General features: G+C 43.7%; 4 protein-coding genes across 8 annotated transcripts in view; 1 reads left to right on the top strand and 3 right to left on the bottom strand.

The window, feature by feature from the left end:
• Positions 1 to 10,200, bottom strand: part of MAD1L1 (mitotic arrest deficient 1 like 1) — a 380,568-nt gene extending 370,368 nt beyond the window's left edge. Inside the window, exons 1-8 of the mRNA XM_056336428.1 lie at positions 10,114 to 10,200; positions 8,549 to 8,702; positions 7,144 to 7,284; positions 5,183 to 5,362; positions 3,648 to 3,772; positions 2,899 to 2,980; positions 1,562 to 1,692; positions 164 to 278 (exon numbers count right to left, since the gene is read on the bottom strand). Of these exons, the coding sequence (XP_056192403.1) occupies positions 164 to 278; positions 1,562 to 1,692; positions 2,899 to 2,980; positions 3,648 to 3,772; positions 5,183 to 5,362; positions 7,144 to 7,284; positions 8,549 to 8,698 (924 nt within the window). The 5' untranslated portion in view covers positions 8,699 to 8,702; positions 10,114 to 10,200. The remainder of the gene's footprint in view (positions 1 to 163; positions 279 to 1,561; positions 1,693 to 2,898; positions 2,981 to 3,647; positions 3,773 to 5,182; positions 5,363 to 7,143; positions 7,285 to 8,548; positions 8,703 to 10,113) is intronic.
• A 523-nt stretch (positions 10,201 to 10,723) lies between these two features.
• On the bottom strand, positions 10,724 to 13,658 carry MRM2 (mitochondrial rRNA methyltransferase 2). The gene is made up of 3 exons (XM_056334184.1): positions 13,554 to 13,658; positions 12,717 to 12,988; positions 10,724 to 12,029 (listed from the first exon to the last, which is right to left on the bottom strand). Exons 1-3 carry the CDS (start codon positions 13,583 to 13,585, stop codon positions 11,605 to 11,607), a joined length of 729 nt encoding a protein of 242 aa, XP_056190159.1. The 5' UTR covers positions 13,586 to 13,658; the 3' UTR covers positions 10,724 to 11,604.
• NUDT1 (nudix hydrolase 1) lies at positions 13,197 to 18,059 on the top strand. 3 transcript variants are annotated; one of them, XM_056334186.1, is made up of 4 exons: positions 13,197 to 13,368; positions 14,043 to 14,199; positions 17,266 to 17,411; positions 17,627 to 18,059. In XM_056334186.1, the coding sequence occupies exons 2-4, from the start codon at positions 14,048 to 14,050 to the stop codon at positions 17,797 to 17,799; spliced, it is 471 nt and encodes a 156-aa protein (XP_056190161.1). In that variant the 5' UTR covers positions 13,197 to 13,368; positions 14,043 to 14,047; the 3' UTR covers positions 17,800 to 18,059. The 3 variants fall into 3 exon arrangements, with proteins under 3 accessions (XP_056190161.1, XP_056190160.1, XP_056190162.1); XM_056334185.1 differs by lacking the exon at positions 13,197 to 13,368 and adding an exon at positions 13,578 to 13,731; XM_056334187.1 differs by lacking the exon at positions 13,197 to 13,368 and adding an exon at positions 13,665 to 13,731 and having other exon boundaries at positions 14,023 to 14,199.
• Positions 18,060 to 18,705: 646 nt separating this feature from the next.
• The window catches only part of SNX8 (sorting nexin 8), a 28,294-nt gene continuing 20,184 nt past the window's right edge, over positions 18,706 to 26,815 (bottom strand). For all 3 annotated transcript variants that reach the window (XM_056334181.1, XM_056334182.1, XM_056334180.1), the window contains 5 exons: positions 26,559 to 26,691; positions 25,377 to 25,445; positions 24,412 to 24,561; positions 23,852 to 24,001; positions 18,706 to 23,355 (listed from right to left, as the gene is read on the bottom strand). In XM_056334181.1, coding sequence (XP_056190156.1) covers positions 23,242 to 23,355; positions 23,852 to 24,001; positions 24,412 to 24,561; positions 25,377 to 25,445; positions 26,559 to 26,691 — 616 coding nt within the window. In that variant the 3' untranslated portion in view covers positions 18,706 to 23,241. The remainder of the gene's footprint in view (positions 23,356 to 23,851; positions 24,002 to 24,411; positions 24,562 to 25,376; positions 25,446 to 26,558; positions 26,692 to 26,815) is intronic.

Here is a 26,815-nt window from a genome sequence, read left to right on the forward strand (position 1 = left end):
TCCTCATGCTGGCATTTGAGTTTGGGAATGCCTGGTTCAAACCCATTAATTAAGTCAGGTATAATGTCTTAAATAACACAACACAGGAAGAGCCTAAAAGACAGGACAGGCAACAAAGAAAAAACCTACTTTGCTCATCCACCAAGTGTTCCCAGCTCCTCACCTCATTTTCCAATTCAACGGTCACTAGCTGTGCTTGGACTTTCTCATAGCGTTCCAGTTTTCTTTGGAGACCTTCTACCTCCTCTTTAAGCAACCCATTGTTTTCTTTCATTTCCCTAAGGTGAAAAGAAAGACAACGATTAGAACCATGCAACTCAGCTCACTCTCACAAACTTCCAGATACACATGGAATTACAAGGGAATTGTATGACATTTAACAGACATTATGATGTTCAACCGATTCACTTCTGTAACCTTCACAGCAAAGCCACTGCTATCAAAAAAAAAAAAAAAAAACACCAAAAAAACACAACGCAGCTTTACCAAACTGATTTTTGTCTACTCTAAGTGCCATCCTAATTATGTCCAAACAATCTGAAGTTCTGTATCTGCTTTACTGATTGGCAAAGCAGCACGAAGGGTACCAAAAGACTCCTAACTCTGATCTTCAGTCAGGTTGAATGCAGGATTGGAACACAGCAAGCGGCAGACGCTCAGGCTTTTTGAGTACTCTGTGGTGACCAAGCAAGCATTGAGATTGCTTCTCTCTACTTCAATAGAGGTGTGCAAGGGTAAGATAAAACTTTTTTAAAAAATTACCTTTAATCTGTTGGTATCATGTTTCTGTGCACAAAAAACAAGCATGAGAAAAGATTGCAAGATAAACAATTTAAATGATAATGAAAACAATAACCAGAACGAAGTGAAGGGAAATTACTTAATTTTAGAATAAGAAAAAGCTGGCAAGATCACTCAATGTAATCTAGGCTTTTTTTTTTAAATGCACCAGAAAATGAAAATTAAGTTTATTCTTTAAAAAAAAAAAAATATCTTTAAGGCAAGTTATTTCATAGTACATAGAAATTTAATTTTTCAAATTAAATGCCACTTCAGAAACCCAGAAAGTCTACCCTACAAAGGGCTGTATCAGAGGGCTTTATAAATTTAAACAAAAGACTTTCCAAACATTATGCTGGAAAAACAGCCCTTTAAAAAAGTGGTAACAATAACTAAGCAAAAACAGTTTTTAAAGAAACACTCACTTGTCTCTTCTCTCTATAGGAATTTCTTTCCCAAAGCTGTATAGAGTTCATCACTGTCTTTAAACATTTAATTTTGTTCTAGCAAATATGTCACCATCCAGAACAATCAATATGCATCCTGTGAGGCTCTTGTGTTCAGGAAGATTACCCAGATGTTGTCAAATCCTCTCATCTAGTAACGATCACAACACTGCTCAATTCATACACAGTATTTATATGAAATATTTAAACTTCCTTCTAAAGTTTTCCCTAAAGTAAGCCCAAAAGAGGGATTTGAAAGAGCGTATAGTGCAATGGTAGCAGGTACAGAAGAACACAAGATAAGCCTCTCAACAACTGAACAACCCTTCATTCACCTGAAGTAGGCATTTTCCTCCCTGAGTTGGCGCAATTCCCGCTCCATTTTTGGGAAACGGGCCAGTTCTGCCTTCATGTTCTTGACAATTAGAGCATCATGTTCCTGCTGGGAGAACTTCTGTTCCAGATCCTGGAAAACATGGGACGACAAGAGAATAGCAATGATTAACTCGGAACTCAAGAGCTACCTCTCCATTGTACTTTTTAAACTCAGTGACATGAATGAAGTTGGAAGGGAACTCAGTAGGTCATCTGGTCCAATCCAATGCTCAAAGTAGGGATGACTCATTCCATTTGTAACACCTGGGCTGGCCTCTTCTCTACACCTGTTTACCCTAAGTTCATAACAAAAAAAGAACTCTACTAATCATTAAAAGGACCTTCTTCTACTGATTAAACCAAATCTATGATTTTCCTGTCTTCTAGCCCTCTGTTCATGAAGTGTAGAGGGGATGCTTGGATGGCCTGCAAGAATTAGAAATGAAAAGAAACACAACCATGCATTTTAGCATTACGGTAAACGTTACTGTTTTTTCTCCAAAAAAGAAGAAAGTTTATTTAGAGCTGGACTGCACTCTGATAATCTGCTTCCCAACCTTTCTGTTCAATTAAGTCTCTTCTTGCAGTCGCAGAGCTGGCAATGAGGCTGGCTTTCACTCTAGCTTTACTTCACAGCAACTACAGGCAATGCCACTATCAGCGCCTGCTCAAACCAAAGCAACTCTCCATATCTACCTCTCCCACGAGGATAAGACAAGTGAAAAAAATACACTCCTGCCAGCCCACACATTAATTTGAAAGGACATAAAGCATCTCTATACTCACATTTAAGTCAGTGCAGTTTTGAAACCTTTGCAAATAATTGCACTTTCTAAAAGAGCAAAACCCAACTCCAGAAGAAGGATTTTCTGGGAAGCAGAAGAGTAACTGTAGCTGCTAAGTTCATCCTCCACCGTTTGAAAAAAATGTTGCTCTAGAAGCAATATTTTGCAGAGCAATCTTGTGCTCTGGCACAAGACCAAGCAGAACATTTCTCCAAAGTACTGCATAACGACATAAATCACTTTTCCATACAGAAAGCATAGGTGGATTGCTTTTTTCCCCAACCAATTGATACAACAAAGGTGAAAATTGTCATGTTCCAGCTAATTGTAGGTACTCTGGTCAACTCAAATTAATTCAGCCAACTTTAGCTCCTGCTGACCACCAGATCAGATTCTTGTAGGACAAACAAACTTTATTTCTGCAATAGTAAGTTTAAAAAAAAAACACTGTTCTGTTCTTCCATGGAATAAATTAAAAACTGAAGCTTTATATAGGCCACAAAGATTCTTACCTTAATCTTCTGTTCATATTCTGCCAGTAGGGATTGGCTTGCTTGCAATGTCTGGATTTGCTGACTCGCCTCTTGCCATTTTCTATCAGATGTAGACACAAGAGGCATTTAGCACCCAGGAATCACATGCTAGAAACAACCTACATGCAGAAGTATCTCCGACAAACACTTTTAAACACCACTAACAAGCTATATGGCACTCAACATAGCTTCACACTCATACCATCTCCCTCTAAATTATAGACAAAAATAGCCATTTTAATAAAAAGATCTATCTTGAGAAGTATCCAAAAATCAAGACACCTTAATTCTGAAACAAACAAATACACACTCATAGCAAATAAACAGCACCTTTGAAACTGAAGAGTTGAACTTAGTAAGCAAGGAAAAACACACTTATCTTTCAACTACCCCTCAACTATGATTTAAGGCTCGATATTTTTGTTCTGTTCAGTCTATAAAGTTCAGATTAGCCTTTCCCACCCACACGCCTTCTGTTAACTCTCTACCACGAACACAAGACATTGCCAAGATTTCAAGCTCAAGTATTTTTTTCTTCTCAAGGTACAATTAAATTGCACCTCAGAGCTAGTTTCAAACAACGGTTATAACCTGCACATCCAGATCAAAGAACCCCTTTGAAGAGCAGAAATCAAACGCTGTTGAAAGTTTTTCTGAGTGATGACAGCTGCAGAAGACTGAAGTTTTGTTTGACTTTTTCCCCCTACAGTCATTCATCCCCTGCTTACTTATGTTGAACATCCAGTTGTTCCATCAGTTCCTGCTTCTGAGAGTCTTGGCTTGTCATCTGCATCTCTTGATTCATTATATTCCATTGCAGCTCTGTTATCTTCCCTTTTAATACAGCGATTGTCTGAATTAATGGAAAGGAAGAATAACTACACAAGGCTATGACTCTCCAAGCTGGACATTACAGATGTTGATAGTCAGAAATCATATGCAACTAAAAAGTACCAATGTTGAATCTAGAAACAATCCCACCCACTGGCAAACCTTCAGACCTGCAAACTCATCTCAAAAGCAAAGACAAGAGAAAATCATTTAGTCGCTTTCATCTGTCACCCAAATTGTGATTTCCATTACCTATTTAAAATGGGTGACCTCAAACTGGCATGAAAAATATCAAGCTTCAAAGCCAGATGATGATAAAACACCAGTATATATATTAAAGTAAAAAAATTATGCCACAACCATTCCAAATACATTTTGTCTGGGTTTCAAAATTGAAAATGTCTGGGTTTGCCTCAACCAAATACCAGATGTATTATGCTTTCCTTAAAAGTAGAGGACAAGTTGTTTTTAAAATTTTGTTCAAAATATCTTCACTCTAAAGAAAAATGCACAGGTTTATTTCAAATAGCCATTACTCTGCTCCTTTGAACAAAGAGAGAAAAGCCTCAAAACATTACATACGTAAGATGTTTTCTAGACAGAGATGCATAAAGGGTTCTCATCTTGATACTGATGGATGTGGAAATAAAAAGAACACAGAAATAGAACACAATTCACATGTGGGTTTAGTTTATCTCATGTGCTGCCACTGCCTCCCTGTTTTTAATCACTGATAACTGGCACATTAAATCTGTTTACCCGCTTTATCACATAGATACATTTCCAGTGACACCTAGGCAGGAGGAAGGTTTAAGGACCTAGTGCTTGCTGATCCACAACTGGTGCAAGAAACCAATTTAAACAGAAAAGTTTCAAATTAACTAGCTGAACTTAACTATCATAATATCTGAAAAGGCTGAGGGTTGAGAAGACATTCATCCAAAAGACCTGAAATTATTATCCAAGCATTCAATCTACAGTGGAACACACAGGCACTTAAGACGCTTCAGGAAGATAAACTTTGTACTTAACTTTGGCCTCATTTACTCTGCAGTTCTCCCTGCTTCCCTGAACACCTTCCCACCTTACCTCCTCTAGCATTTCCCCTTTCTTTACACAATGTCATGTAACCTGACTTTTGCACATGTTTTCCTCCTTCTCCATATCAATCTGTCTAAGAAATCTCATCTCATTATTAATTAACACTGCAACATCTTCTGACTTGCTCACTTGGGTCTGGACTTGATTAGGTTCCAAACTTTGACACAAAGACACACTAGCATTTATTTATTTCCAGATGATGAACACAGTGATTCCAATCATTTTGTTCGGTTGTGTGGGGTTTTTTAAATCAAAAAGGGCATTTTCAATTCACAAGAACTGCAAAGTCACCTGAAGCTATGAACAGATTAAAAAATTACTCTGTTCTTACTTCATTAGCTTCAGCTAATTTGCTCTCCTTCTCTTGCAGCTTCTTACTCGTTGTCTCCATGCTCTTCTTATAGGATTTGTTCATCTCTATTTGTTCTTTCAGTTTATTTTCAGCTTCTGTCTCCCTTTCCTGATATTGCTTTATGCGTGTGAGCAGCTCCTGGTTACGGTCAGCCTCTCGCTTGCAAAGAAGGAAAAAAAAGCAAAGAAATGTAAGAAGAAAGTAGCACAAAGGTGAAGCCACTTTCATTTCTCCTGTCTTCATTTCTCATTACTGTGGCCACCAAGGCATCATCATGGAACAATATTACTCAGACCATAGCTTTAACCTTTCCACTAGCAGGGGCAGAGATCCTACCAGCAGCAGATCAATGCCAAGGAACTATGCAGGGCAATGGAGCTAGAAAATTAAGACAGTCTTCCAAATCTCTTAGACTAAGACATGAATATGAGAATACAGACATGGTTTCACAGGCTCCACTGCACACTCTCCAGTGGATCAAAGATGAAAACATTTGATGCTCCAATTTAAAGCTGACCCATGCATAGCAAATTGACTTTCAGAAACTCAGTTCTCTGTCGTTGGGTTAATAAGACGAACTTCTCTCTGCAACTTCTTGAAATTATATGAGGCTATTTAATAGAAAAGAAACGGGATTTAAACGCACAGTATTATCAATGAATACAATAAATATTTTTGCAGTCTGACAAACTTTCATACACCATTTCAGTTTGTTCCTACCACAAATTGATTAACAGTTATTGAAAAAATGTGCAGTAAATTGCCTTGCTAATCAAAGCAAATCGAGACACGGATTTACATAGTAAGCAAGGATTATGCAAAGCAGTGTGAGGTTCCTAAAACCTTTATCCACATGACTCAGAAAAACACAGCATCTGAGCAGGGTAATTACCACAGTGCTGGATTAGTGCTGCTCCCTTTTTTTATACCAGTATTTCAAGGGTTTCTGTGACTGACTCAGCTATATTCCAGTTTGAACTCTTTGTGGCCTAACCCACATCACCTGACTTCAGAGGAATGAGGAATTTAGTCACTGACTTGCTATTTCACCACTACACACTAAATCTGTCACCCAGCACACCCTTGTAAAATGCAACAAAAACATGCTTATTATTTTTTAAAGATTTCTTTTTAAATAAATTTAAATAAATCCTTTTAAGTAAAAAAAAAAAAAAATCAGACCTTTATTATACTACAAAACCCACAGATCTACTACTTATTTCAGTAACATAGTTAAGCAAACATATGTGGGCACAAAACCAGAAACTAATAAAAGCTGTTAGTCCCTGAGTGAGGCTCACTGTTTTATCAGTGCAAGCTCTCTTGTGTGACAGTGCATGGTTGGCACTGCTGCCATTCCAATTAATTACAGTCACAAAAACTAAATGCTTGCAACTGTGCCAGCAGAAGTTTAAATTCATCTGGGAGAAAAACACTTAAACACTTCTGGGAGAAACAAATTCCAAATCCCTTTTGTTATTGCTGCCTTCAGTGCTAAACTAACAGAATCTAGTGATCAGATCATCAGTTTGTCAACCAAACAAGGCTTCAGCGCTCACACTCTTGGGTACATGAGCAATTAGTGCAATGCACTGCGAGGGGATCTGTAGAGCAAAACAGTTGGTGCTGGGAACTCGACACTCACACCACCACCACATCTGCAGTAAATGCAAACACAGTAAATGCTTTCCAGGCGCATTCACGAAGACAGTGTCCATTAGCAGTTGGAGAGCACCAAGCTTTCTCCCGGCCTGCATCTTTCAGTTTAGTTTCATCCAAAAGAAGTTGACTACACATATTCAGAGACACACCACGGCAAACCAAAGCACAGCACGTGAGAAGTCAACAGCGTATCCCTGATCCAAACACCAACACAGATGTGCAAGGTATGTTCTGACTTCGGCCTATGATATCAAGTCATCTGCAACTGTCATACTTACCTCATAGTTTCTGGCATTGGTATTAGCTGCCTTCTCTAGCTCAATGCGCGCTCTTTTGTGGCTAAGCTCCATCTGCAACTTCTCTCGTTCCACCTGCAAGAGCTGGGATTTGGAGCGGATTTGTCCAGCTTGTTCTTCCAACTGCCCAGTTCATGTGTGAAAAGGGACATTACACACTATTAACAGCATTGCAGTAATATCATTATCTCACACCCTGTATTATTCAGCTGACACTTGCATGCCATTTCACAAATTACAAGGAAACTATCGCCATATTTGTGGTACTTCTCACATCAGCTGCAGATGGGAAAACCAAGAGTTCAACAACACAGAAACCCCTATCAAATCAATGCTAGTTGGAAAGAGGTGAATTTCAAGTTCTTCATTCAGAATTTCTCATTCAATCTCTAGAGGTACTCTGACAAAAGGTATCTAAAAAAAGGTTAATTATGAACTCCACAGGCCTCTAAAAGTAACAGCAGCTAACCAAGTGGCAGAGATCACGCTCCCCAAGAAATTTAACTGCTGAGCGAAACATGTTTTTCTAACTGCCTGCTACATTACACTTCTTTTTTTTCATTCAAATTACCTTAAGGCACAGACAGTATTAATAGAATACCTCACATCTAAGCAATGTACATTCAACACATAGCTAATGAAGACTCTCTAACGACAGACTCCTCTATCTCTGTAAAAGACAGAAAATGCATAAGTTTTTATCAACATTTCAAGTCCATCAGATTTACACTGAAAAAAAAGCAAGCTTATTTTATACTTAAGAGATTGAAATAGAATTATTTTAAGGAACAGAAGACAGAATCTTCATTCCTGCCTAACAAACGGTCCTTATGATCCAAGATGTCAATTTGCTCCATGCTTTATGTGCATGAGGCAGCTTACAGGAAAAAGTCAAAAAAAACCCCATGTGGATATGAACAGAAGTGGACAAGAAATCACTACTGGTTAGCACATCAAAGCCACAGCACAATGCAAGTCTCCTGTATGTGTCCAGGCAAAGAAACTTCAAGGAAGATTGTGAAAAAAGGTAACAAAGTGACTTACTAGAAAAAGAGTAACAGCTATAAAGCTCCTTTGTTCAGAAATGTCAGAACAACTTACAACTGAATTTCCTGAGCTGGTATACAGACATAACTAACAGGGAAGAAATTCAAAGGACCTTTCTTAAATTTTCACAAAACAGAAATAAATGTCTGGCACTGAAAAAAGGGGAAATATTCTAGAACGTTGACCAAAAGCAAGCTTCCACCATTGAGCTTGCAAGAATATCAGTTTTAGAAAGAATGGTCAGATCTTAATGAAATCAATCCCGAATCCTGAAATCAAAAGGAGTACACAACCACACTGAAGTGATACCGCAGGCATCACCAAGATGAGGACACCTCACCTGCACCCTCTGCTGGTACTCAGTCTGTAAGGCGCTTTGAGTCGATCCTGGCGTAGCCAGCCCAGACATCCCCTCCATACGCTGCGAAATAAAGTTGTTGAGGGACCTCAGGGTGGAGAAAACAGTGGTATTACCTTCCAAATCCTCCATGGCTCTGGAAATACACAGAGACTCATCAGAAAAACGATCAGAGCAAGCTGTTATATAATGGCTGCTTTAGTAAAAAAAGAGATCTAACGTCATTGCCTTGAAGAAACACTAAATGCAAGGTTTTCCAATTTACAGGAAAACAAAACCCAACCTGCTAGTAACTGGTGGGATCCACAGATACTGCTGGGGTGAACTGGAACCAGAAAACACTATCCAACCACGTTTGAAGTTGTAGGCCTCTAAAACAAGAAACCGATGCAAGACATCCTGTTCTTCCCCGAGCTTCCTACCCAAAACGGTTTGATTTTATTTCAATACACTCTCCCCAGAACATCAGCCCATAAGCATACGAAGTCTGTCGTAAGTCATACAAAATTGAATTCTTTCCTATACAATCAAGATAGATTCTGGGATGCAAGCTGACATTGTAGGACATGAAGATCTACAACACTGAACACTAACAGAACTCATTACTCTTCCTCCAAACGTTTGAAGCTGATGGGGGAGTAGAAATAATTCCGTACTGGGAGCAAACCCTACCTTCTACACAACTTGATTCTGGTTTCCAAAAAAGCACTTTGGAGCCTAACTTCCAGTAACAAGGCTTCCCAAGTTCACAGATCATTTCTCTAAGTAAAACTGTGTTTCCTTGTTCACATCAAAGTTTTTGCAATTCTTTCTTCAAATTTGGAAGGGCACTAACTAAAAGGCCAAAGACAAACTAAGCCTGGAGCTCGGAAAAGCTTTCAAGTTTTTCCAGGAGATTTCAGGAAGACCCTCTGGTGACTGCCCACCCCAGCAAGCCCCAGCAGCACAGGTGAAGGCTCAGGACCAGGGAAGACACTGAACACTCACACAGGCTCCTACCAGAGCCACGGGCATGGGGTAACTCTCAGGGTAAGCCAGCAGTTACTCTTCTGATTTACATCATGACAATGAGGAGACATAATAGAGGCACACTGGCAAGATCAGCCAAAACCCAAATGAAAACGTTTATTCGAAGTAAGTACCTCAGTACCACAGATAAATAAATTCGAGAAAGACCACTGCCAACAGGTAACTGCTCCAGCAAGCCGGTTCCGAAACCAAGATGAGCGTTAAAGATTACGTTCCTCCCCGCTGCAGAGAACCCTTTGGCAAAGGCTCCCCGGGAGGGCACCGAGGGACCCGCTGCCCTCACAGCCCCGCGCCTTAGACCCCCGGGAGCGGCCGCGGCCGGGCCGCGCTGAGCACCGCGGGGGCTCGCCCTCAGGGACCCCTCCGAGGGCGAGCGGGGGAGCGGGGCCCCGGCAGCGCCCACAGCCCTACCCCACCTCAGGGGCAGAAGAAACGGGGACACGGCGCAGCCTCCCCCCGCTCGGCCGGGCGGCGGGAACGGGCCGGGCCGCAGCCCCCTCACGCGCTCCCTCACTCACCCGCCGCGGGCGGCGGCGCGCGCCCCGCTTGGATCTCCCTCCTCGCCCCGGCGCCGAGATCTCACGGGAACTCGCGCCAGCTCTCGCGAGAACAGCGGGCCGGGCCGCCGTAACGACGGGACTAGGCGCGCACGCCCGCCGCGCCGTACCGTAATGCCCCGCCTCGGTGCGAAGCCCCTTCCAGTCCGGCCTCCCCCCGCCGCCTCTCCGCAACCCACCCCGCCAAAACCGCACTGTCCCCCGCTGCAACCCGGGACGGAGCCGCAGCGCTCCTGCCCGCGCATGGGCCGTCCTGCCCCACCGCCACTGCAGCCGGGGGAGCCAGCCCCAGCTCCCGCTGCGAGTCGCAGGCAGCAGTTTTCCCAGCAGCGCACACCAACGTTATTTTTTCCCCTTCCCAAACACACAAAGCAACACTCAACGCCCCGGTTCAGGCTGTTGGGCTGACGCTTCCGCACACACCGTTCAGTCTGGAGATCCAGCAGTTTCAAGCAGTTAATAGTTGATAAATCTGTAAGTCACCCCAAATAAAACATTTATAAGGAGAAAGACCTGGAAGCCTGAAAAAGTCAGTGGTGCCAGCCCATCTTACAACTCATGCCACAGTCGGTCTGATAAAAGCACTATTTAATGTAAAAGTTGTCACTTCCAGATAAGGCAGTGGCTAAATTTATTTTTCCAAACAGAATTCTAGCAATTCAATCAGTAATTCTCCGTGTCTAGGATCCAGGGAACATGTTGCCATTTCACCTAGAGAAACATCATTGCTCAAATACAAAACATTAGTGAAAACACAGGGGAAATTATCTTCTCAGTAGCAATGACCCTGCCCTCCTGTCATTTACGGGATTTATGAGTACCATGAAGTAGCAATTTCTAAATATAACCTGTCTTTAGAAAATGCAGTAGAGCCATCAGGCTGAATATTCCAGAGTCACGTCGCATACCCCGAGCGGCTGCCTTACAGATCGTACATGAGACAATGCAGATCCTGACACACATAAAAACGTTACCTATTTTTACATGTGCTAACAAATTGCACCAGCTTTTAAGAAAGATGAAGAGGCAACAAATTGGCTTAAACTCCCCTCACTGTTCCCTCTCATTCTGACAACCACCTTGATGGTTAGTCTCATATATGACATTAATAATGCAATGATTTTCAAGCATACATTAAAAACTCATATAATCACTGTTTTATTTTCATTTCCATTATGCCAGCCCCACAGGTTGCCTTTCAGATTATTCCTCTCCATACCCAACACTTTTCTCCACAGGTAAGAAGCTAGAATGGATGTCTCTGCTTGTATAATTAGTGGATAAACTCAGTAGGACACCATCCCGGTTTATTTTTGAAAAGCATGATGTACTTCATCAGAATTGCGTCAGATTTTCCCAGGGATGGGGGGATTTATTCTTTAAACACATGCCAAATTCAGATTTCCAATCAATGTTTGATCACCTGTTACGATAACCTGCTGTTCTCAGCCTTCATTTCCCTTTGTACAGTCTTGCCAAATAATAAGATTCAGCAGAGTCCTTCCGGCTGGCATGAGGCTTTATAGTTCTCACGTCTTGGAACTGCTCCTTCAGTCTGTTTTGCAGAAGATGTGACTCGTATCCATCCCAGAATTTACAAAGCATTGTTCCTTTTGGCTTTAAAATACTTTGGGACAGATTCAGCAGGCCTAAACACAGATTGATCTGCTTCTGATGATCCAGTTCTTTAATGCCTGTCGCATTAGGTGCCATGTCGCTTAAGATAACATCTACTTTCTCTGCAGGAAGCAGGCTCTGAATCGACCTCAGCGTGCTTGGGTCTGCAATGTCAGCCTCTGACAGGAACACTGCTCCTTCCAGAGGAGAAATCCGCAGGAGGTCAACACCAAGGACAAAGCCGGTGGGGACAGCAGGATCTAGATTATAAAAATGAATGACACACTGAACACTCATAGTGGTTGCAAACAACCTGCATATGCATGAGTGCCACGTTAGTCAATAAACAAAAGACGTATCACCTGCCATGTCTGGTCGTCTCGTCCTTTGAGAGTTTGCTGTGTGCATCGGATGGATGGTTTGCTCTAAGCTAATCCATTCAAGACATGAAAACTCAGTTACTTTGGATAAGCAAGGGGTATTTTTCTTGGTTTTCTTCTGCTCTTTCAAGACTGACAGTCCAGATATCCTGGACAATAGTACAGATGATAACACCTTACCTTGTAAATATAAATGGCGTAACACACATAAAATGGACGTAGTGGTTACTACCATTTTTCAAGAAGGGAAATAAAAATTCAGAAAACCCAAGTTACCTGCTGGAGGCCACACCAATTTCAGAATGCAATGAAGGGATCTTCCCCACAGCAGTTAATCAGAACACCAGCACCACATGGCAAGTTTTTATTTCGCAAATATGATTTCTCCAGACGATACAAAGAGTCACTATTCACTGCCACACAGGCACACACCTTCAGGCTTCTATCGGTGACTGGCATTTGCCAGTACCCATGCCCTTCCCCACACCACCACCACACAGCTGAACCTTCTCACACACTTCAAGATGAGCATCATCCCCATCTTGTCTGCCAAAAACATGCGCTTACCGGTACCTAAGGCGTTGACCCTCTGTACTGCAACCTGGCTCCAAGCACCAGGTGCCGCTCCACAGTCAAGAACAGAAAGCCCCGGACGAAGAATATGAAGCTTGTCATCAATTTCCAGTAACTTGAACGCACTTCGGCAACGGTAATGCTGCTGCTTCGCTGCCTTGACAAAGGGGTCCCTCAAGTGCCGCTGCAGCCACCTGTGCTCAGTCCCAGATTTCTTCTGAAACCTTCCCGTGGTGTGTAGACATTTGCTCACCAAACGCCTACAGCTGCCCGGGATGAAAGGCAAGAGAATCAGTTAGTACATAACCACTATGTATTTCCAAAGTCTCCGTAGTACTTAATTCTAACATCGAATACAGTTCCTCCCAGGCTGAAAAAAAAAAGCCGGCAAATTGAGTCTTGGCACCTTTAGCTACCAGGTCTACCCACAAGAGAAGGGCCGTGTTTCATTGCGGCCTCACGGGTGGAACCTGAGGAGAGGCGGGAAGGAGGGAGGGCCGCGCTCCGCCGCCGGCGGCGCAACATGGCAAAGGGACCCCAGCAAGGGCCAGGGCGGCCTCCATCAGCCCCTCAGGGGAAGCAGGGCCACCCCAGCTCCCGGAGGCTCCCTCCCGGCTGCGGCCACGCTGCTACCGTCGCTTTCCAGGTAATGAACCCCGTTCCAGCATTCCCGACAAACCCAAATGGCCCGTTACCCGTTCCTGACAAAAACTTCAGGCGCCGGGACTACGGCCGCACCTCGCCGGGGCCGCCCCACCGACCCCCGGTTCAGGGCGGGACCCGGCGGCCCGGCGCGGCGCCTGGGATCCCCTCAGCGGCCCCGCCACGCACTTGCCAACGGCGGCGCCCCCCGGCCACGCCATGGCGGCCGCCTCAGCCCGCCCTCGTCCCTCACGGCGGCCAGGGGCGGGCCGGGGGCGGGCCGGGAGCGGCGGCGGCGCGGGAAGGGCCGGGCCGGTGCTGAGGGGAAGAGGCGGCGGCAGGCGGGAAAGGCGGGCGTTGGGCAGAGGTGCTGGGGGGTCTCGGCTTACGGTTTGGGGAAGGGCTGCGGAGGGGTCAGGGGTTTGGGGGGAAGGCTGTTGGGGGCAAGGGATTTGGGAAGGGGGAGCAGCGGAGCAAGGGTCGGTGGGGAGCGCTAGAGGAGTAGGCGCTGGGGGACCAAGGTCTGGGCCGGGGGTGGCGGGCACCAGGCATTTATGGAGGGGGTGCTGGCTGTTTGGGGGGTGAGGGGCTGTCTGCGCCCCCTGGGCCGGGGGAGCGGCCCGGCCTCCCCGCTGAGGGTGCCGGGGCCCTGGTGCAGCCTCCTCGCCTCTCGCCCAGGAGCCATGTGCACGACCAGGCTCTTCACCCTGGTGCTGGTGGTGCAGCCGCCCCGCGTCCTGCTGGGCATGAAGAAGCGGGGCTTTGGCGCCGGGCTGTGGAACGGCTTCGGGGGCAAGGTGCAGCCGGGGGAGAGCATCGAGGAGGCTGCTCGCAGGTGAGGCCTGGCCCGGCTCGGCCACTCCCCCGGGCAGAGGCAAGTGTTGAGGCACAGCTTGGGCCCTGGAGGCGTTAGACCCTTTGTGGTGGGCTGCAGGCGGGGTTACCGCAGCTCAGCTGAGCAGTAACACCCTCCTCATAGCGTAACCAGTGTGTTACCCACCCGCGCAGTCACGAGCCTCCTCTGAACAGAGAAAATCACCTGCTGCACAGGTGATGAGGGTTCATCCAAATGCACAAAGAAACAGGATTGCTCCCCACTGCCTGTCATCTGCAAACCTTTAATTGTCGTCCAGTCCCTAACTGGAAGTTACCAAGTGTCCTCCTTCCCATCTCCTGGACTCTGATTTAAACTGAGACTTGTTCTTCTAGTGGTGGACAGAGGTTCTTGCACTGTTCAGAAAGGTGCAGAGTTGAATTACAGCTACATAGCAGAATTGCAGCTTATGCAAGTGTACCGCCTATCACTTAAATTTTGAAGCTGTTTATTGTTTAAATTTGGAAGCTGTTGAGCAGTTGCAACTTCGCAGTAGCATTTGTAGTACTGTGTGAAAACACAGTGATGGAATAGTAGAAATTCTCAGGGGTCTTTTATGAAAGGCAGCATGGAAATTTATTACTTGATTGCATGGTGACATTTTTAAGCGTAATGCTGAGTTAGGGAATTGCGTTCCATCAGTACAGAGGTACAGTACCGTTTTTTTAAGCTTTTAGTACTGATTTCTTGAAGTTCTTCTGCCTAGTCATTAAAATGAAATAGCAGATCACAGCTGAATTGTGAAATGCCTTTAAAAACTAGGTACCTCACTCTTTTACCTGAATGCTGCTGATACAAAGCTTCACTTTGCCACCTCCTTACCTTCTGATACATGCCCAGAATTGCCCTCGCACCTGCAGGAAGATCAATGTTGGTGTGCTAACAGCTACCCAACAGCTTTTGCCCTGAACCGTCTCCTCAGCTGTGCTGGTGCAACCACCGGGGTTCTGTGGTGAGCGCATCCAGGGGACGGAAGGACCCTCTGTGCAGATGCGCACCCAGCAGTGCACGGTGTTAATGTACCATGTAACATACATGCTTACATCATGGTTGGTTGTGTAATTTACCAACCCTGAGTGGAAGGAGGGAGATCAGTTTTGTTACTTAAAGCAAGTCTTCATTTGCTAGGCTTACACTGCTGCTGACTGTGCTGTAAAGCTAATGATTTAACTTAGCATTTGATCTCCTAGGTGCGTGTTTGTCTGTGCTAGCCCAGAGTTAGAAACTGGAGCTTTAGTCCATTTGAAATGTTAAGTGATAATAGTTTCAATTTAAGTGCAATGTGCCACAGCACAGCCACCACCTGCTGCTGTGGACCAGTCCAGTCCTCATCCCTTTCAACACAGCTGGTAGGAGTCTCCTGCAGAATGACACAACTGATTCCCACTGAGGTCAGCTGGGCAGGAAGCAGTCGCCAGAGCCAGGGCCAGCTAGACACACAGCCCACCTTCCTGGTGGACCACCACTGTTGCAGTGCTGCCTCAGGGTGCAGCTCTTCTCCAGGAAGTGTCACACAGTCCAAATCAAACTGAACTTGCACCACCTCTGCTCTGTATTCGGAGCTGAGGTGTTAGGCTGTGGTTCCGTGTTGCACTGTCTCAGTTGGGTTTGCAGCAGCATAAGGTGAAGTGTCCTCACAGCACAGATAGTTAAATATTCAACTGAAACATGAACAAGTTTCCCATATTGGTAAGATTTCCATCCTCTGCTGGATACACCACATTCCTGTGAGCACCTGGGCACCCGCAGCTCCTCAGTGGCACACCTTCTGTGGCAGCATTTAGCTAGTTCATTATTTCTAGCTTTCTACCCATAATGTTTCCACTTACTATATATGGAGCCAAACAGCTGACAGATAAATTGCTTGGAGAATAATAGCAGTGTTGTGCTTTGTTGTTCAGTTATTGCAGCCTGTAAAATGAGGCTTTTAGATTTGTTGCTGGAAAACTGCTTCCACTTTTGACATAGATTCTCAGGAAGATTAAGCTGGGATGTAATTTTGAAGGATGGGATCCATGAAATTGATGCCAAAGAAAGCTGGAGCCTTACAGATCATTTCCATTACATTTTAAAATTGTTACTGCCAAATATGCAACAACATTAATTATTAACCTCAGCTGAAGATACACTGTTTCAAAGTATTCCTAATTTTTGTACATTAGAAAAACCATGACTAACTTCAAGCTGTGCTGATTCTGTTGGAGGTAGGTAAAAATAAAAAAAGCCCCAAGTGTGTAGTGGTAAACAGAGCAAGTAATTGAATGTGCTTCGGGTAGCTGTGCAAGGTGATGCATGGAAAAGCGCTGTCTGGCAAGTCTCTAAAAGTGCTCTCGGAAGTCTTGCCTTCTAGCCTCTCTTTATGCTAACTGTACTTCCAAGGAGCAGAAATAGCAAGTTTACACAATTCATTTGTATTTTTTATATGGCATTTGAATCTGAGACTGTATTCCTAACATTCTGTGTGCAAATGATTTTATGTAGTGTGTAGCGTTATTTAAATAAGCTTCAGTTAGCCTCAGTAGCCAATTTTGTAGCAAGTATAGGTAGATGCTCTAGTAGTTACGACCTGCTTCCCCACAATTCTAAAAGCTTTAGCTTGAAGTTGGCAAAACCTTTTGCCTGTGTAAGTGAAGTGCATCTCTGAGCTCTTAAGCCACATCCAGCTACAGTCATATGAGGGTTAGCCTGCTTCACACTTATCTCAGTAAGGATCGCCACATTGCAAGGAATGTAAATTATACTAAACAATCAATTTTCCTGAATCTTCCCCTTCCAACATATTTTCCTACCAGCCTTTAGGAGCTTGAGGTAACATACAAGCCCATCTGACCTGGCTCCAGTGTGATGTAAGCAGGTTCATAGTTTGGTGCAAGCCGGAACTCTGCTGTGCCCGGCTTTGTTTTACAGGTGCAGCTTTCACCTTTGGTTCACTTGAGGTGTTTTGAATCTCTGAGTAAAGCTAATGACTGCCTTTTTGTTCTCCCACTTCTTGCTTTCATGTCAAGAGATCTATGTCTTGTCCTACAGGGAGCTCCTGGAGGAGAGTGGACTGACTGTGGACACCTTGCAGAAGATGGGTCAGATCACGTTTGAATTTGTGGGCAACCCTGAACTCATGGATGTCCACATTTTCCGGGCAGATCATTTTCATGGAGAGCCAACAGAAAGTGACGGTAGGTAGCTAGCGGAGGGGAAGGAAGGATGTAGATTCTTTTCTGAGACAGTATTGCTCTTAAGAAATGCAGAACTACTCATACCAAAATCCCTTTGAGAAGGGAGGAGCTGGGCTCTAGAGGGAAGCTGCTTGTTGACAGGTATTCCAAGTCCAGGCAGAAAAAAAAACCCAAGAGAAAGGCTCATGCAAAATTCTTCTGTTTTCTCCCACCAGAAATGCGCCCACAGTGGTTTCAGCTGGATGAGGTGCCATTCAAGCACATGTGGGCAGATGATATCTATTGGTTTCCCCTGGTGCTTCAGAAAAAGTTGTTTCGTGGCTATTTTAAGTTCCAGGGACAAGACACTATCCTGGAGCACACCCTGAAAGAAGTGGAGGAAGTTTAAGAAAACGGAAGTATCCAGCCCGCATGCTGCTGCCCACATTGGGCTAGGACACCATGAGTACTACTTACAAGGGTCTCCTTTCTCAACTCTCCAGCAAAGGAGACTTATTTGCCAGGTCACTGGGAAGTAAGGAAAACAAGGGGGTTTCCCGAGAGCAGAAATACAAGTAATGAGATTTTCCATGTTGTGAAGTCCCTGGCTGTGGTAGACTTCAGTGGTTACGCATTGCAGCTATTAAAAACTTAAGTGTTAACCCTTCACAGGTGGCTGACTTTTTAGGTTTTTCCCTTGTAGCTGGAAATGTTTTTAAAGATTAAAAATACTTTTTCAGTAGAAGCATGTGGTGTTCTGTTGTAAGCAGCTGGCTACCTTCTAGACTGTTTAAGGGCCTTTCAGAAGTTGGCTTTCTTTCACAGAAAGATTAAGTGGACTGTGATGCAGCACAATCAATTATCTTCTCTGCCAGTTTCTATACAGTTCCCTATTCAGCATTACTTTCAGGGCCAAGGTGAGGCTCGGCCAGTGCTGTGAAAGCCTTTTAAAAAAAAGTTGAGGTAGAGATTCCTTCAGGATGCTCCAGCTGAACACAGTATAAGGTTGTAGGAGTTAAGAAAACAAAAGTCAGTGGTAGATGTACAGCCCTACTCAAGCCCTGCTTTCGCTCTTGCAGATCCTGTCCTGACCTTGAACCGTTTTGAGCATTTCAGGTAAAAATTATGTTGAACAAAATCAACTTTCAGCAAGTCCATGCTGCAAAGTGCCACCACCTATAGCTGCAAGCTTTGTCACGTGTTGGTAGCAGGTGACCTGTTCAGCATTCAGGTCAGCCCAACACAGCACACTGGGCAGCAAAAGCTTAATCAAACTGTTAGAAATAACACATCACATATGTAACTTCTTACACAAGTTTTGTTTTGTTTTTTTTGTTTTAAACACTTTTACAAACACATATAACACTTACAGATAGAATCTTGGAATGTAATATAGGATCTGTAAACATTTCCAGTCTACCAGTTGTAGTAATAGTTCTTTAATTCCTGCATTTGGATAAAGTGCTTCATACATAAGGCTATTTGAGCAAAGCAAAGATACAGGATATTCCAGGCAGGCAAAATTCACACCCTCTGAACAAGATAGTTTCTTCTTGTCTCCCTCCAGCAGTTCTGAATAATTTATACCACTCAAAAATGCCCTTCTTCATATGCTCAGTCAGCCACAGCTCAGACTTCGAGCTAACACCTTAGAATCTTTCTTTTCCTTTTGTGCTGCTTAGGGGTTTTGATACTCACCTCTGCTTCTGACATAGCAGTAAGGGTTTCTGGCTTCAAGGCAAGTAGAGGAGAGAAAATAAGCACAAGGTGATAGGTAGCTTGTAACAGGGCGTAAGAGCTTACTGTGTGGTAGGAAAGTGAATGACTGGCAGCCGATACCGGTTTCATTATCTTGATCTATTTCCTGGTAGAAACTGTAAATTGCATGGTGAGGGAGCAAATTACCTTCTGTTCCTCCAGGAGTTCAGGCAGAAAAAGAATAAGTGCGGCTCAGGCTTGCACTTCTGTTTGCTATCCCCTCTTCTGCAGTCACTTCAATCCCTTTATGAAGATGCTTTCACCAGCACTGACTTCTAGCTTGTGCCAGAGTAGTGAACCTGCTGCAGCTATGGAGATTGGCATGTTTTAAGTAAGTTCTGTCCCCAGCTGGTGATCTTTGTCTTTTAGGAAACAGCTCAAACTGAAAATTGTAAATTAGCCTGTTACAAAGTGCAGGAATTACACCCTTGCATTAGCAAAGTAGAAGAGTAAAAGCACTGGGATGCAGCAAGGCACTGTTGAAAATATGTTACAACTTAGGAGAAGCAACTTGTAAGGAAGATGGAAGGAGAGAGAAAGAAGGATCAAAGATTAAGGTTGTACTGTAAATATAGTTTGGAAAGCCTTTCAACACACAATACTGGTCAAAAAGCCTGTATATTGCTACTTTACAGCTTGAAGCAGAGGAGATCTCAGGAGTGACAAAAGCATATAGCCCTTTTGATAAAATAATTTTCAGGCAAAGTTCAGGTTCTCGGCTGTTTAGTGCCCAGGTATGTCCATGACAGATTTGACACTGACAGAACAATTAGAGGCCTTTTCTACCGTTACTATTTTGCACACATGAAAGTCCCTGTGACTTTAAGCAATACACAGAAAGCTTCCATTCAAGAAGGCACATTAACTCTTTGGCGCTACATCTTGGAGGAGCATCAGTTCTTGGATAGGCAGCACGCACTCTTCAATTGGTCTTCTGGTTTGCTTAGTGTTTATTGCAGTCTACCCAGCCACCAGCAACAGAACCAGCTCGCATTAAGTCTTGTTCTCACCCTTGCGTATAGCTAGGCTGTTCGCTGCAGAAGGCAATAGCATGGAGGTAACTAGAACTGTTTCCCCTACACTGACTAGGAGAGACTGACAACTGAAGTCATCTCGATTGATTCCCTGCTGCTTTCCTCTAGAGGAAGGAAGCTGTACTTGATGCTGCTCTCCGAGTCTTGACAGATCCCTACACTAAACAGAACAAAAACACTAAGGAAATCCCTCACATATGGAGGTAAACATCACAGTGCTATTTGCACACTGACTAGTCTCCCAAAAATAACGTTTGCAAACTACTGGTTGTGTGAAATAGCACATCCATGTACTTAGGAATGAGACAGAAGCTTGACAGTTCAGTATGAAATGAACTCTGAAAGTGCTGTTAGCTGTATCAGCTTTGAGAATACTAGGCCTCCGTTCTCAAAATACTACTTGAACAGAGTAAAACCAAGACAAGAAAACCTCATCCCCAAAACTGCTCTCCTCAAAGAGGCAAGGGCTGACAACAGAGGAATGGGTGTTCTCTCAAAACAACATAATTCCAGTTTCTTATAGGTCATGTGGTCTCTGTTTATCGTTGTTACAGTCTCCGCATTTGGACTGCAGAATTCTTGCTTTGAAGCAGAACAGGAAAGAGGAGTTAGTTTAAAGCCCAAATGTGGTTTTGGTGTTTTTCTGGTTTTTTGTTTTTAAATAAAGCCCAAAACTGAAACTTTTTTTCTACATATGAGAAGTACGAAGTTCCATTCGGGCTAATGCTTTGCAAATGCTCCTACAGAACATAGCCCAGTCACCTACCCCAGCCAGCCAAACTACACAGAAGATCCATCATACAGATACCAGATCTTGCCCCAAAACATAACAGTATTTTCAGTCTGGCTGTTCCCTCATTTAGCCTTGCTTGCCTGATGTGGTGAGGATGGGTACCAAGACTAACCAAGTGACAGGCCATAACCAGTCAGCACCTTCTAAAGGTGCTAGGAGCAAAGAGCATTTAAAAACAGGGTGACACGCTTTCCACACCACAAACTATCTTCCTAATCAAGACAAGGTCAGGCAGAAAAACCTTTTGTGCCGTTCTTGAGACAGTATCTTGTTACTGCACTGTAGAAACATCTCCCTCCCCAGCCAGTTTGCTCTTGAGCTTGTGAGCAGAATCTCTTCTGCATCGCTTTGGAAATCTTCAGGAGAGAGAATCAGATCTGTCACAGCCATTTGCAGTTAATCTCTCTCACTGGACAAGGCCAATACACAGTGAGGCAAGACTCAGAAGAGAGTTAACATTTAAATTGCTATAAAAAGCTCTTAATAATACATTCTCAGCAAGGCTGTTAAACAAGATACCCTACATACTCTTCAAGGCTCAGCACCCAAGAAATTCACCCACATAAATGCACGTTACCACATTTTGAAGGGTATGTGTAATGGTTATGACAGTCTCATGAAACTGGGCAAGAAACTTCTTATCTTGCTCCTAGCTGAAGGAACTAACCCATAATTTTCACCTGGACTAAGAGCAGCTTCATGCTGCATTGAATTTTCTAAATTAAAAAGAAAAAAAGCTTTTGTGATTGGATGATTTAAATATATTTCCTGCTAATAGGGAAGTTCCTCAATGGGAAAATACTGTAATGGTTCCAGTTTGACAGTGAGCACTCATTCTTGTTAACGTGCTTCCTTTTTACCCGCTCAAAGAAAACGCTAAGAAGCCAAGTCTCAAATTCCCCTTTGGCAGCTATTTCGACCCCAGAGAAGTTAAGTTCAGGGGGGTCCTGTTCATGCAGAGTTTTGCTGCATACACTTGCAGTTCTCTTGTTATCGGCTTGTCTGGAAGATATGCACAATTTCCCCTAAGGTAACATAACATGCAAGTTCTCCTCCCCCTACCCTTTACCTCTAAGGGAAAGTCACCAGAGATACAAAGTGAAACATGGACAATGTTTAGTCCCTTTATCAGAGTCACAAATTGTTCTGAAAACCCCATTACCAAGGACCCTGCTATTTTGAGTTAGAGAACGGTCACTTCATTGTCTTCCCTTCTTCACAAACACACTCCAATGCTACCCACAGCCAGAAAAAAGAATGACAGTAACATCCTGATAAGTACTGATGAACTTTATCAGCATTGTGTCCCAGCCTGCTGGCGTAACAGGATACTTCACCTGATACTAGACCAAAGAAAACACCAGCCTTAGGCTCAGCAGCTCTCCAATAGTCCTGAACAGCTACTCAACAGATGGATGTCAAAACCCCCAGAAGAAAATAAACAAGCTACCTTGTAGCTGTTCTGCTCGTATAGTGGCAGTGGTTTACAATTAAGCAGTGTTTTATTCAATTATTTTCTCATTTATGCCAGGCAAACTCCTCTGAGTTCCTGAACCGAGTTGTCTTTGGCCCCAAACTGGAAAATACAAGCAAGTGCCTAGGCTGTCCTGCCACTGTGAACTGAAACACACTGACAGCACAGTCCGCCTAGCCCTGCTGGGAAAATTACCATCACACAGCAGTGCTGACCCCTGCCCAGCTGGGTTACGAATCCAACCACACCATTCATGTATTCTGTGCTAAGGTCTAGCAGGAAGAAATCAAATCCATACACCTATCAATGAGGTGGGGGATGGCTTTCAGCTTTCCTTATGCACGCATGTCCCTAACACAGGATCTCCCTAGCTTAAAAGGCAATCCATCTCTACTACAAACAAGTGCTTCAGATATCCTGTTCATCTCAGCACTTCAGAGATGTGTCAGCGTGTGTGCAGATAAACATCCAAGGACTGTTAGTACAAGATGCAGAGGCATCAGCTACAACACCGCAGCGCTCACTGCACCAGGTCACATCCTGACCCCATGAAGAGTGTCTGCAGGATGAACATCAGCTCTGCCCTAGAGTATTTAAAAATTAAGAGACTGTCTTTGTATCGGTATGTTCTGCCCCAAATCCAGTCTGTCTAAATTGGAGAGCAGCTCAAAGCAGCAGTATTTAAAAAAAAAAAAAAAAAAGCTGTTTGGAGGATTCATTCTAACATTTGGAGGTAGAGGTCCCACCCCTTCATTGACTGCACTTCTTGCTCCATGCTAGATGCTCAGAGCATTAATTGGAGAAGAAGTTTCCCTCTGGAGGTGACAATGGTGGAGTTGGCATACTGCTAGATCCCACGAAGAGGCAGCTTAGCTTCGGCTTCAATTCATTCCAAACTTTACTCATCTGTGAGTAGAAAATGAGAGAAGACAGGTATGACAACACAGAAGGCCATCATCTCACCACACCATTTTAGCAGTACTTTCAGTGTATTCAAAAACACAACACAAATTTGCTGAAGTGCTTTGGGAAAGTCCAGTGGACCCAGATTGTCCCTTTCAGACTGGTGCTACAATGCAGTGCTCTGAACGTTTTACTGAGCATGCAGGCTAAGGAATTTCCCATACCTTGGTCAAGCTCCTTCACTGAAGGGAAAGAAGGGAGCTGAAGGGGAAGAGACTTTTCTAATATAATGAACGTAAGAAAGTCTATATATGGGGAATGCTGAAGGTCCTATTTAGGGGTTAATAAAAGGGAGCTCTTGAATTTCCAGCAAAACCCAGGAAGCTGTTCCTTGTCCTATAATTTCTGTGCAGCATAACAAAAAACAGATTCACCTAGCAAACACATTCAAATTCTCATTTGTAATTTGGGAAAAAGAATACAGTCCAGAAGAACTCACCTCTTTGTGACCCTGGATCTGGGAGTTGACAAAGGCCCCCAAAATGTGAGACGTGAGAGGCAGATAGATGTGGATAAGCTGTGTCTCCTGATGCAGGCAATAGAGAGAGAAGTAATTCCGCAGCTCCATGGTTAGGATAGCATTTTCTTGCTGAAAGAACAGAAACTCTGTGAAATACGTTGCCAGGAAGAGGGTGCCAAGGAGGTTCACTTGCAGCAGGAGAAAACAGCATTCCTCACCATACTAGCAATTCAAGCACATACCAAACCCCTAAAAAAGCAGTTCCTAAACCCATTTGATATGGCAACAACTGCACTTCCCATCCTGCAGACTATTGCTTTCCACAGCTCCTGCAAATGACATGTTGCCAAAGAGCCAGTAGTAGTAAGTGTTGCGGAAAACAAACGCATTTTCCATGCAGCACAGCAGGTAGCTCATATTACCCAAAGCACAAGTTACCCTTTCAGTCTAATGGCTTTCTGCAAATACGGCCGAGCTACACAGTGGCACCATTACAGGAGTCCAGTACTGCCCTTTGCTGTCCCAGGCACCTCCCCTACCTCCACAATCCGAGACTCCAATTGCTCCACAGATTCTGGTTCTTTGTTCTGCACAGTGGCACTCATCATCTGCTTCTTCATCATGCTGTACTTATGCAAGGCTCGCTGGTGCTTGTGCAATACCCCCTTCTCATGTCTTTCACACAGGTCCTTTACAGGAAAAGGAAAAAAAGAGGTACATAGTGGAAGCTAAGAGACAGCAAGCACACAAGCCAAGTACGTCAGGAACACAAACGCATAGTCACACTTTACGTAATTTCTATGCTGTTGATTTTTGTTTCTTTGCTTTCAAGAGGGTCAAAAAATGTTGGCAGTTAAGAATTCAAGAAACAAAACTGCTTGGACCCAGACCAGCGAGCTTAAGAGGCAATCTGAAGCATCACTTCTGCCAACATTTTGGATCTTATCAGGCCTCTTATCTCTTGCTTCCTTCTCAATATTAAGTGCTTGCAATTAACTGTGGTAAGAGCTTGCCAGTGTCCTATTTGCTTGCCAGTGTCCCATCCAGGCCTGGGAATGGCAGGAGAGGCTGCCACATACAGTTTCAGTAGGTGCTTCTAAAGAAAAGTGCCTTTGACGAGAAGATTAATATTAACAGAAATTCTTTCATTTGTAACTGAGCTCACGCCTCCATGAACAAACCCCTAGTGATCTAATTCACTGCTTTGACTCAAAAGCAGCCAAATCTGAAAAAAAGGTTAGCTGATCCATATAGTTCAAGCAGTCATATTTTTAAATTCCTTACAGCATTTGCTGTTTGCAAGTTCTTGTCACAAGATGAGCTGATCACTAAGGCTACAGAGCTAGCTACGGCCAACAGCCACTCCCCTCCCTCTGCCAGATGCCCAGTTTGCCTCTGAACTGGCCTCCCAGACAGTTTTCCATCCAGTTGGCGTTACACCCTCTAAAGAGCACAAGCTTGCGCTAAACAACTTTCTCATTGGCAGAAGAACAGCAGAGCTCACTTTATAGGACTGGAGTAAATCCAGGAAAAGGTTCAGCTTCTCCACCACATCATTCTCTTCCTGTTTACCCTAGAAAACAAGGAAAAAAGTACATTTTATGTAAGCCCGGCAAGAATCAACATCACAGTTCACATCCTTACACCATGCAAGCCCTCCACTGTATTCTCAAGGGCATATCAACACTTACACAAGCACATCAAAAATCTTTCAGATTGCACTGGCATGTTAAGTCTTCAGCAAGCAGAACAAAGATCTGACTGGAGCAGGAACAGCTTTTCCAACTGACTGATCATTCTAACAAGAAGAGTTAGTTTCACAGTCCTGTGTGTCAGTTCTTTTGGCTCACTCTGCCTGGAATTTCTTGCTTTTGCAGATTCCTCCAATCTTTCATCTTGTAGTTATCTTACCAGGTAACTAGTCCATTAAAGTTATAAATGCCTGCATGTTCCCCATAACAGTTCATGCATCAGAAGTCAGAGATGAGACACCAAGCCAAATTTCACTACTTGTTTTTTTTTATTTTACAAAATCTGTCTTTTCTCCTGTATCAAAAGAGCTCTCCAGAGCATAAACTCTGGAGAAAAAGACCTGGTCTGACGGATCTATAAAAGCATGCTGAGTATTTTAACACAATGAGATGAAGTGAAGAAGAAACTATCACTATTACTTTTCCTTTCCAGACTGTCATGCTCTCACATTATTTTAACAGTCATTATCACACTGCACACTTACACAGGAACATGATGCTTCTGTCTGAAAGACTCCCATGTAATGTTTAAGAACATGAATGCCAAAATTTGATTCAGAAATTAGTTCTTTCAGATTCTCTGTAGCAGATTAATAAAACAGAATGCAGGACTTCTGGACAGCTCAGTACAGTAGTACAACTTAACCTGTCCAATAACCATTTGGAATAAAAATAGAAAGCAGGCTTTTCCCTCCTTTCCCTTGCCCATTATATTTTTTCCCCAACTTAAACACAGTCCAGGTTCTTCATTTGAAGAATGAACAAGCTTGAACAAGCGGGCTGGTGGCTGAGGATGTGAGTTTGGACTACTATTTTCCTTTCAACTCTTTAGAGTGCCTATGTCCACAGAGCTCATGATTCAAGATGAAAGACAGCAATGTGCTCGCTTTGTTTTACAAAAAGAAGGAAAAAAAAGGAAAAAGTAAAGAACTCACCTGCTGCACAGCCTTATCTGCCAGAAGTGCAAATTCAACAGACAGACCCTTCAAGGCTTGTTTCAGGGTCCCCCATGTGCTATTATTCAATGCAGCCCAGGAAGGAAGCGGTGTAGTGTCTGAGCCCAAAGCACTAGGAGGAGATAAGTAGTATTCAAATCTAGGAGACAAATTCCACTAAGCAGATACACTTATTTGCAGAGAGCCGTTCAGAGTTTAAAATCTGTTTAAATAGCGTGCAGTGCTAAGCTACTACT

Source organism: Falco biarmicus, chromosome 4 (assembly GCF_023638135.1).
Source record: "Falco biarmicus isolate bFalBia1 chromosome 4, bFalBia1.pri, whole genome shotgun sequence".
Classification (NCBI taxonomy): domain Eukaryota; kingdom Metazoa; phylum Chordata; class Aves; order Falconiformes; family Falconidae; genus Falco; species Falco biarmicus.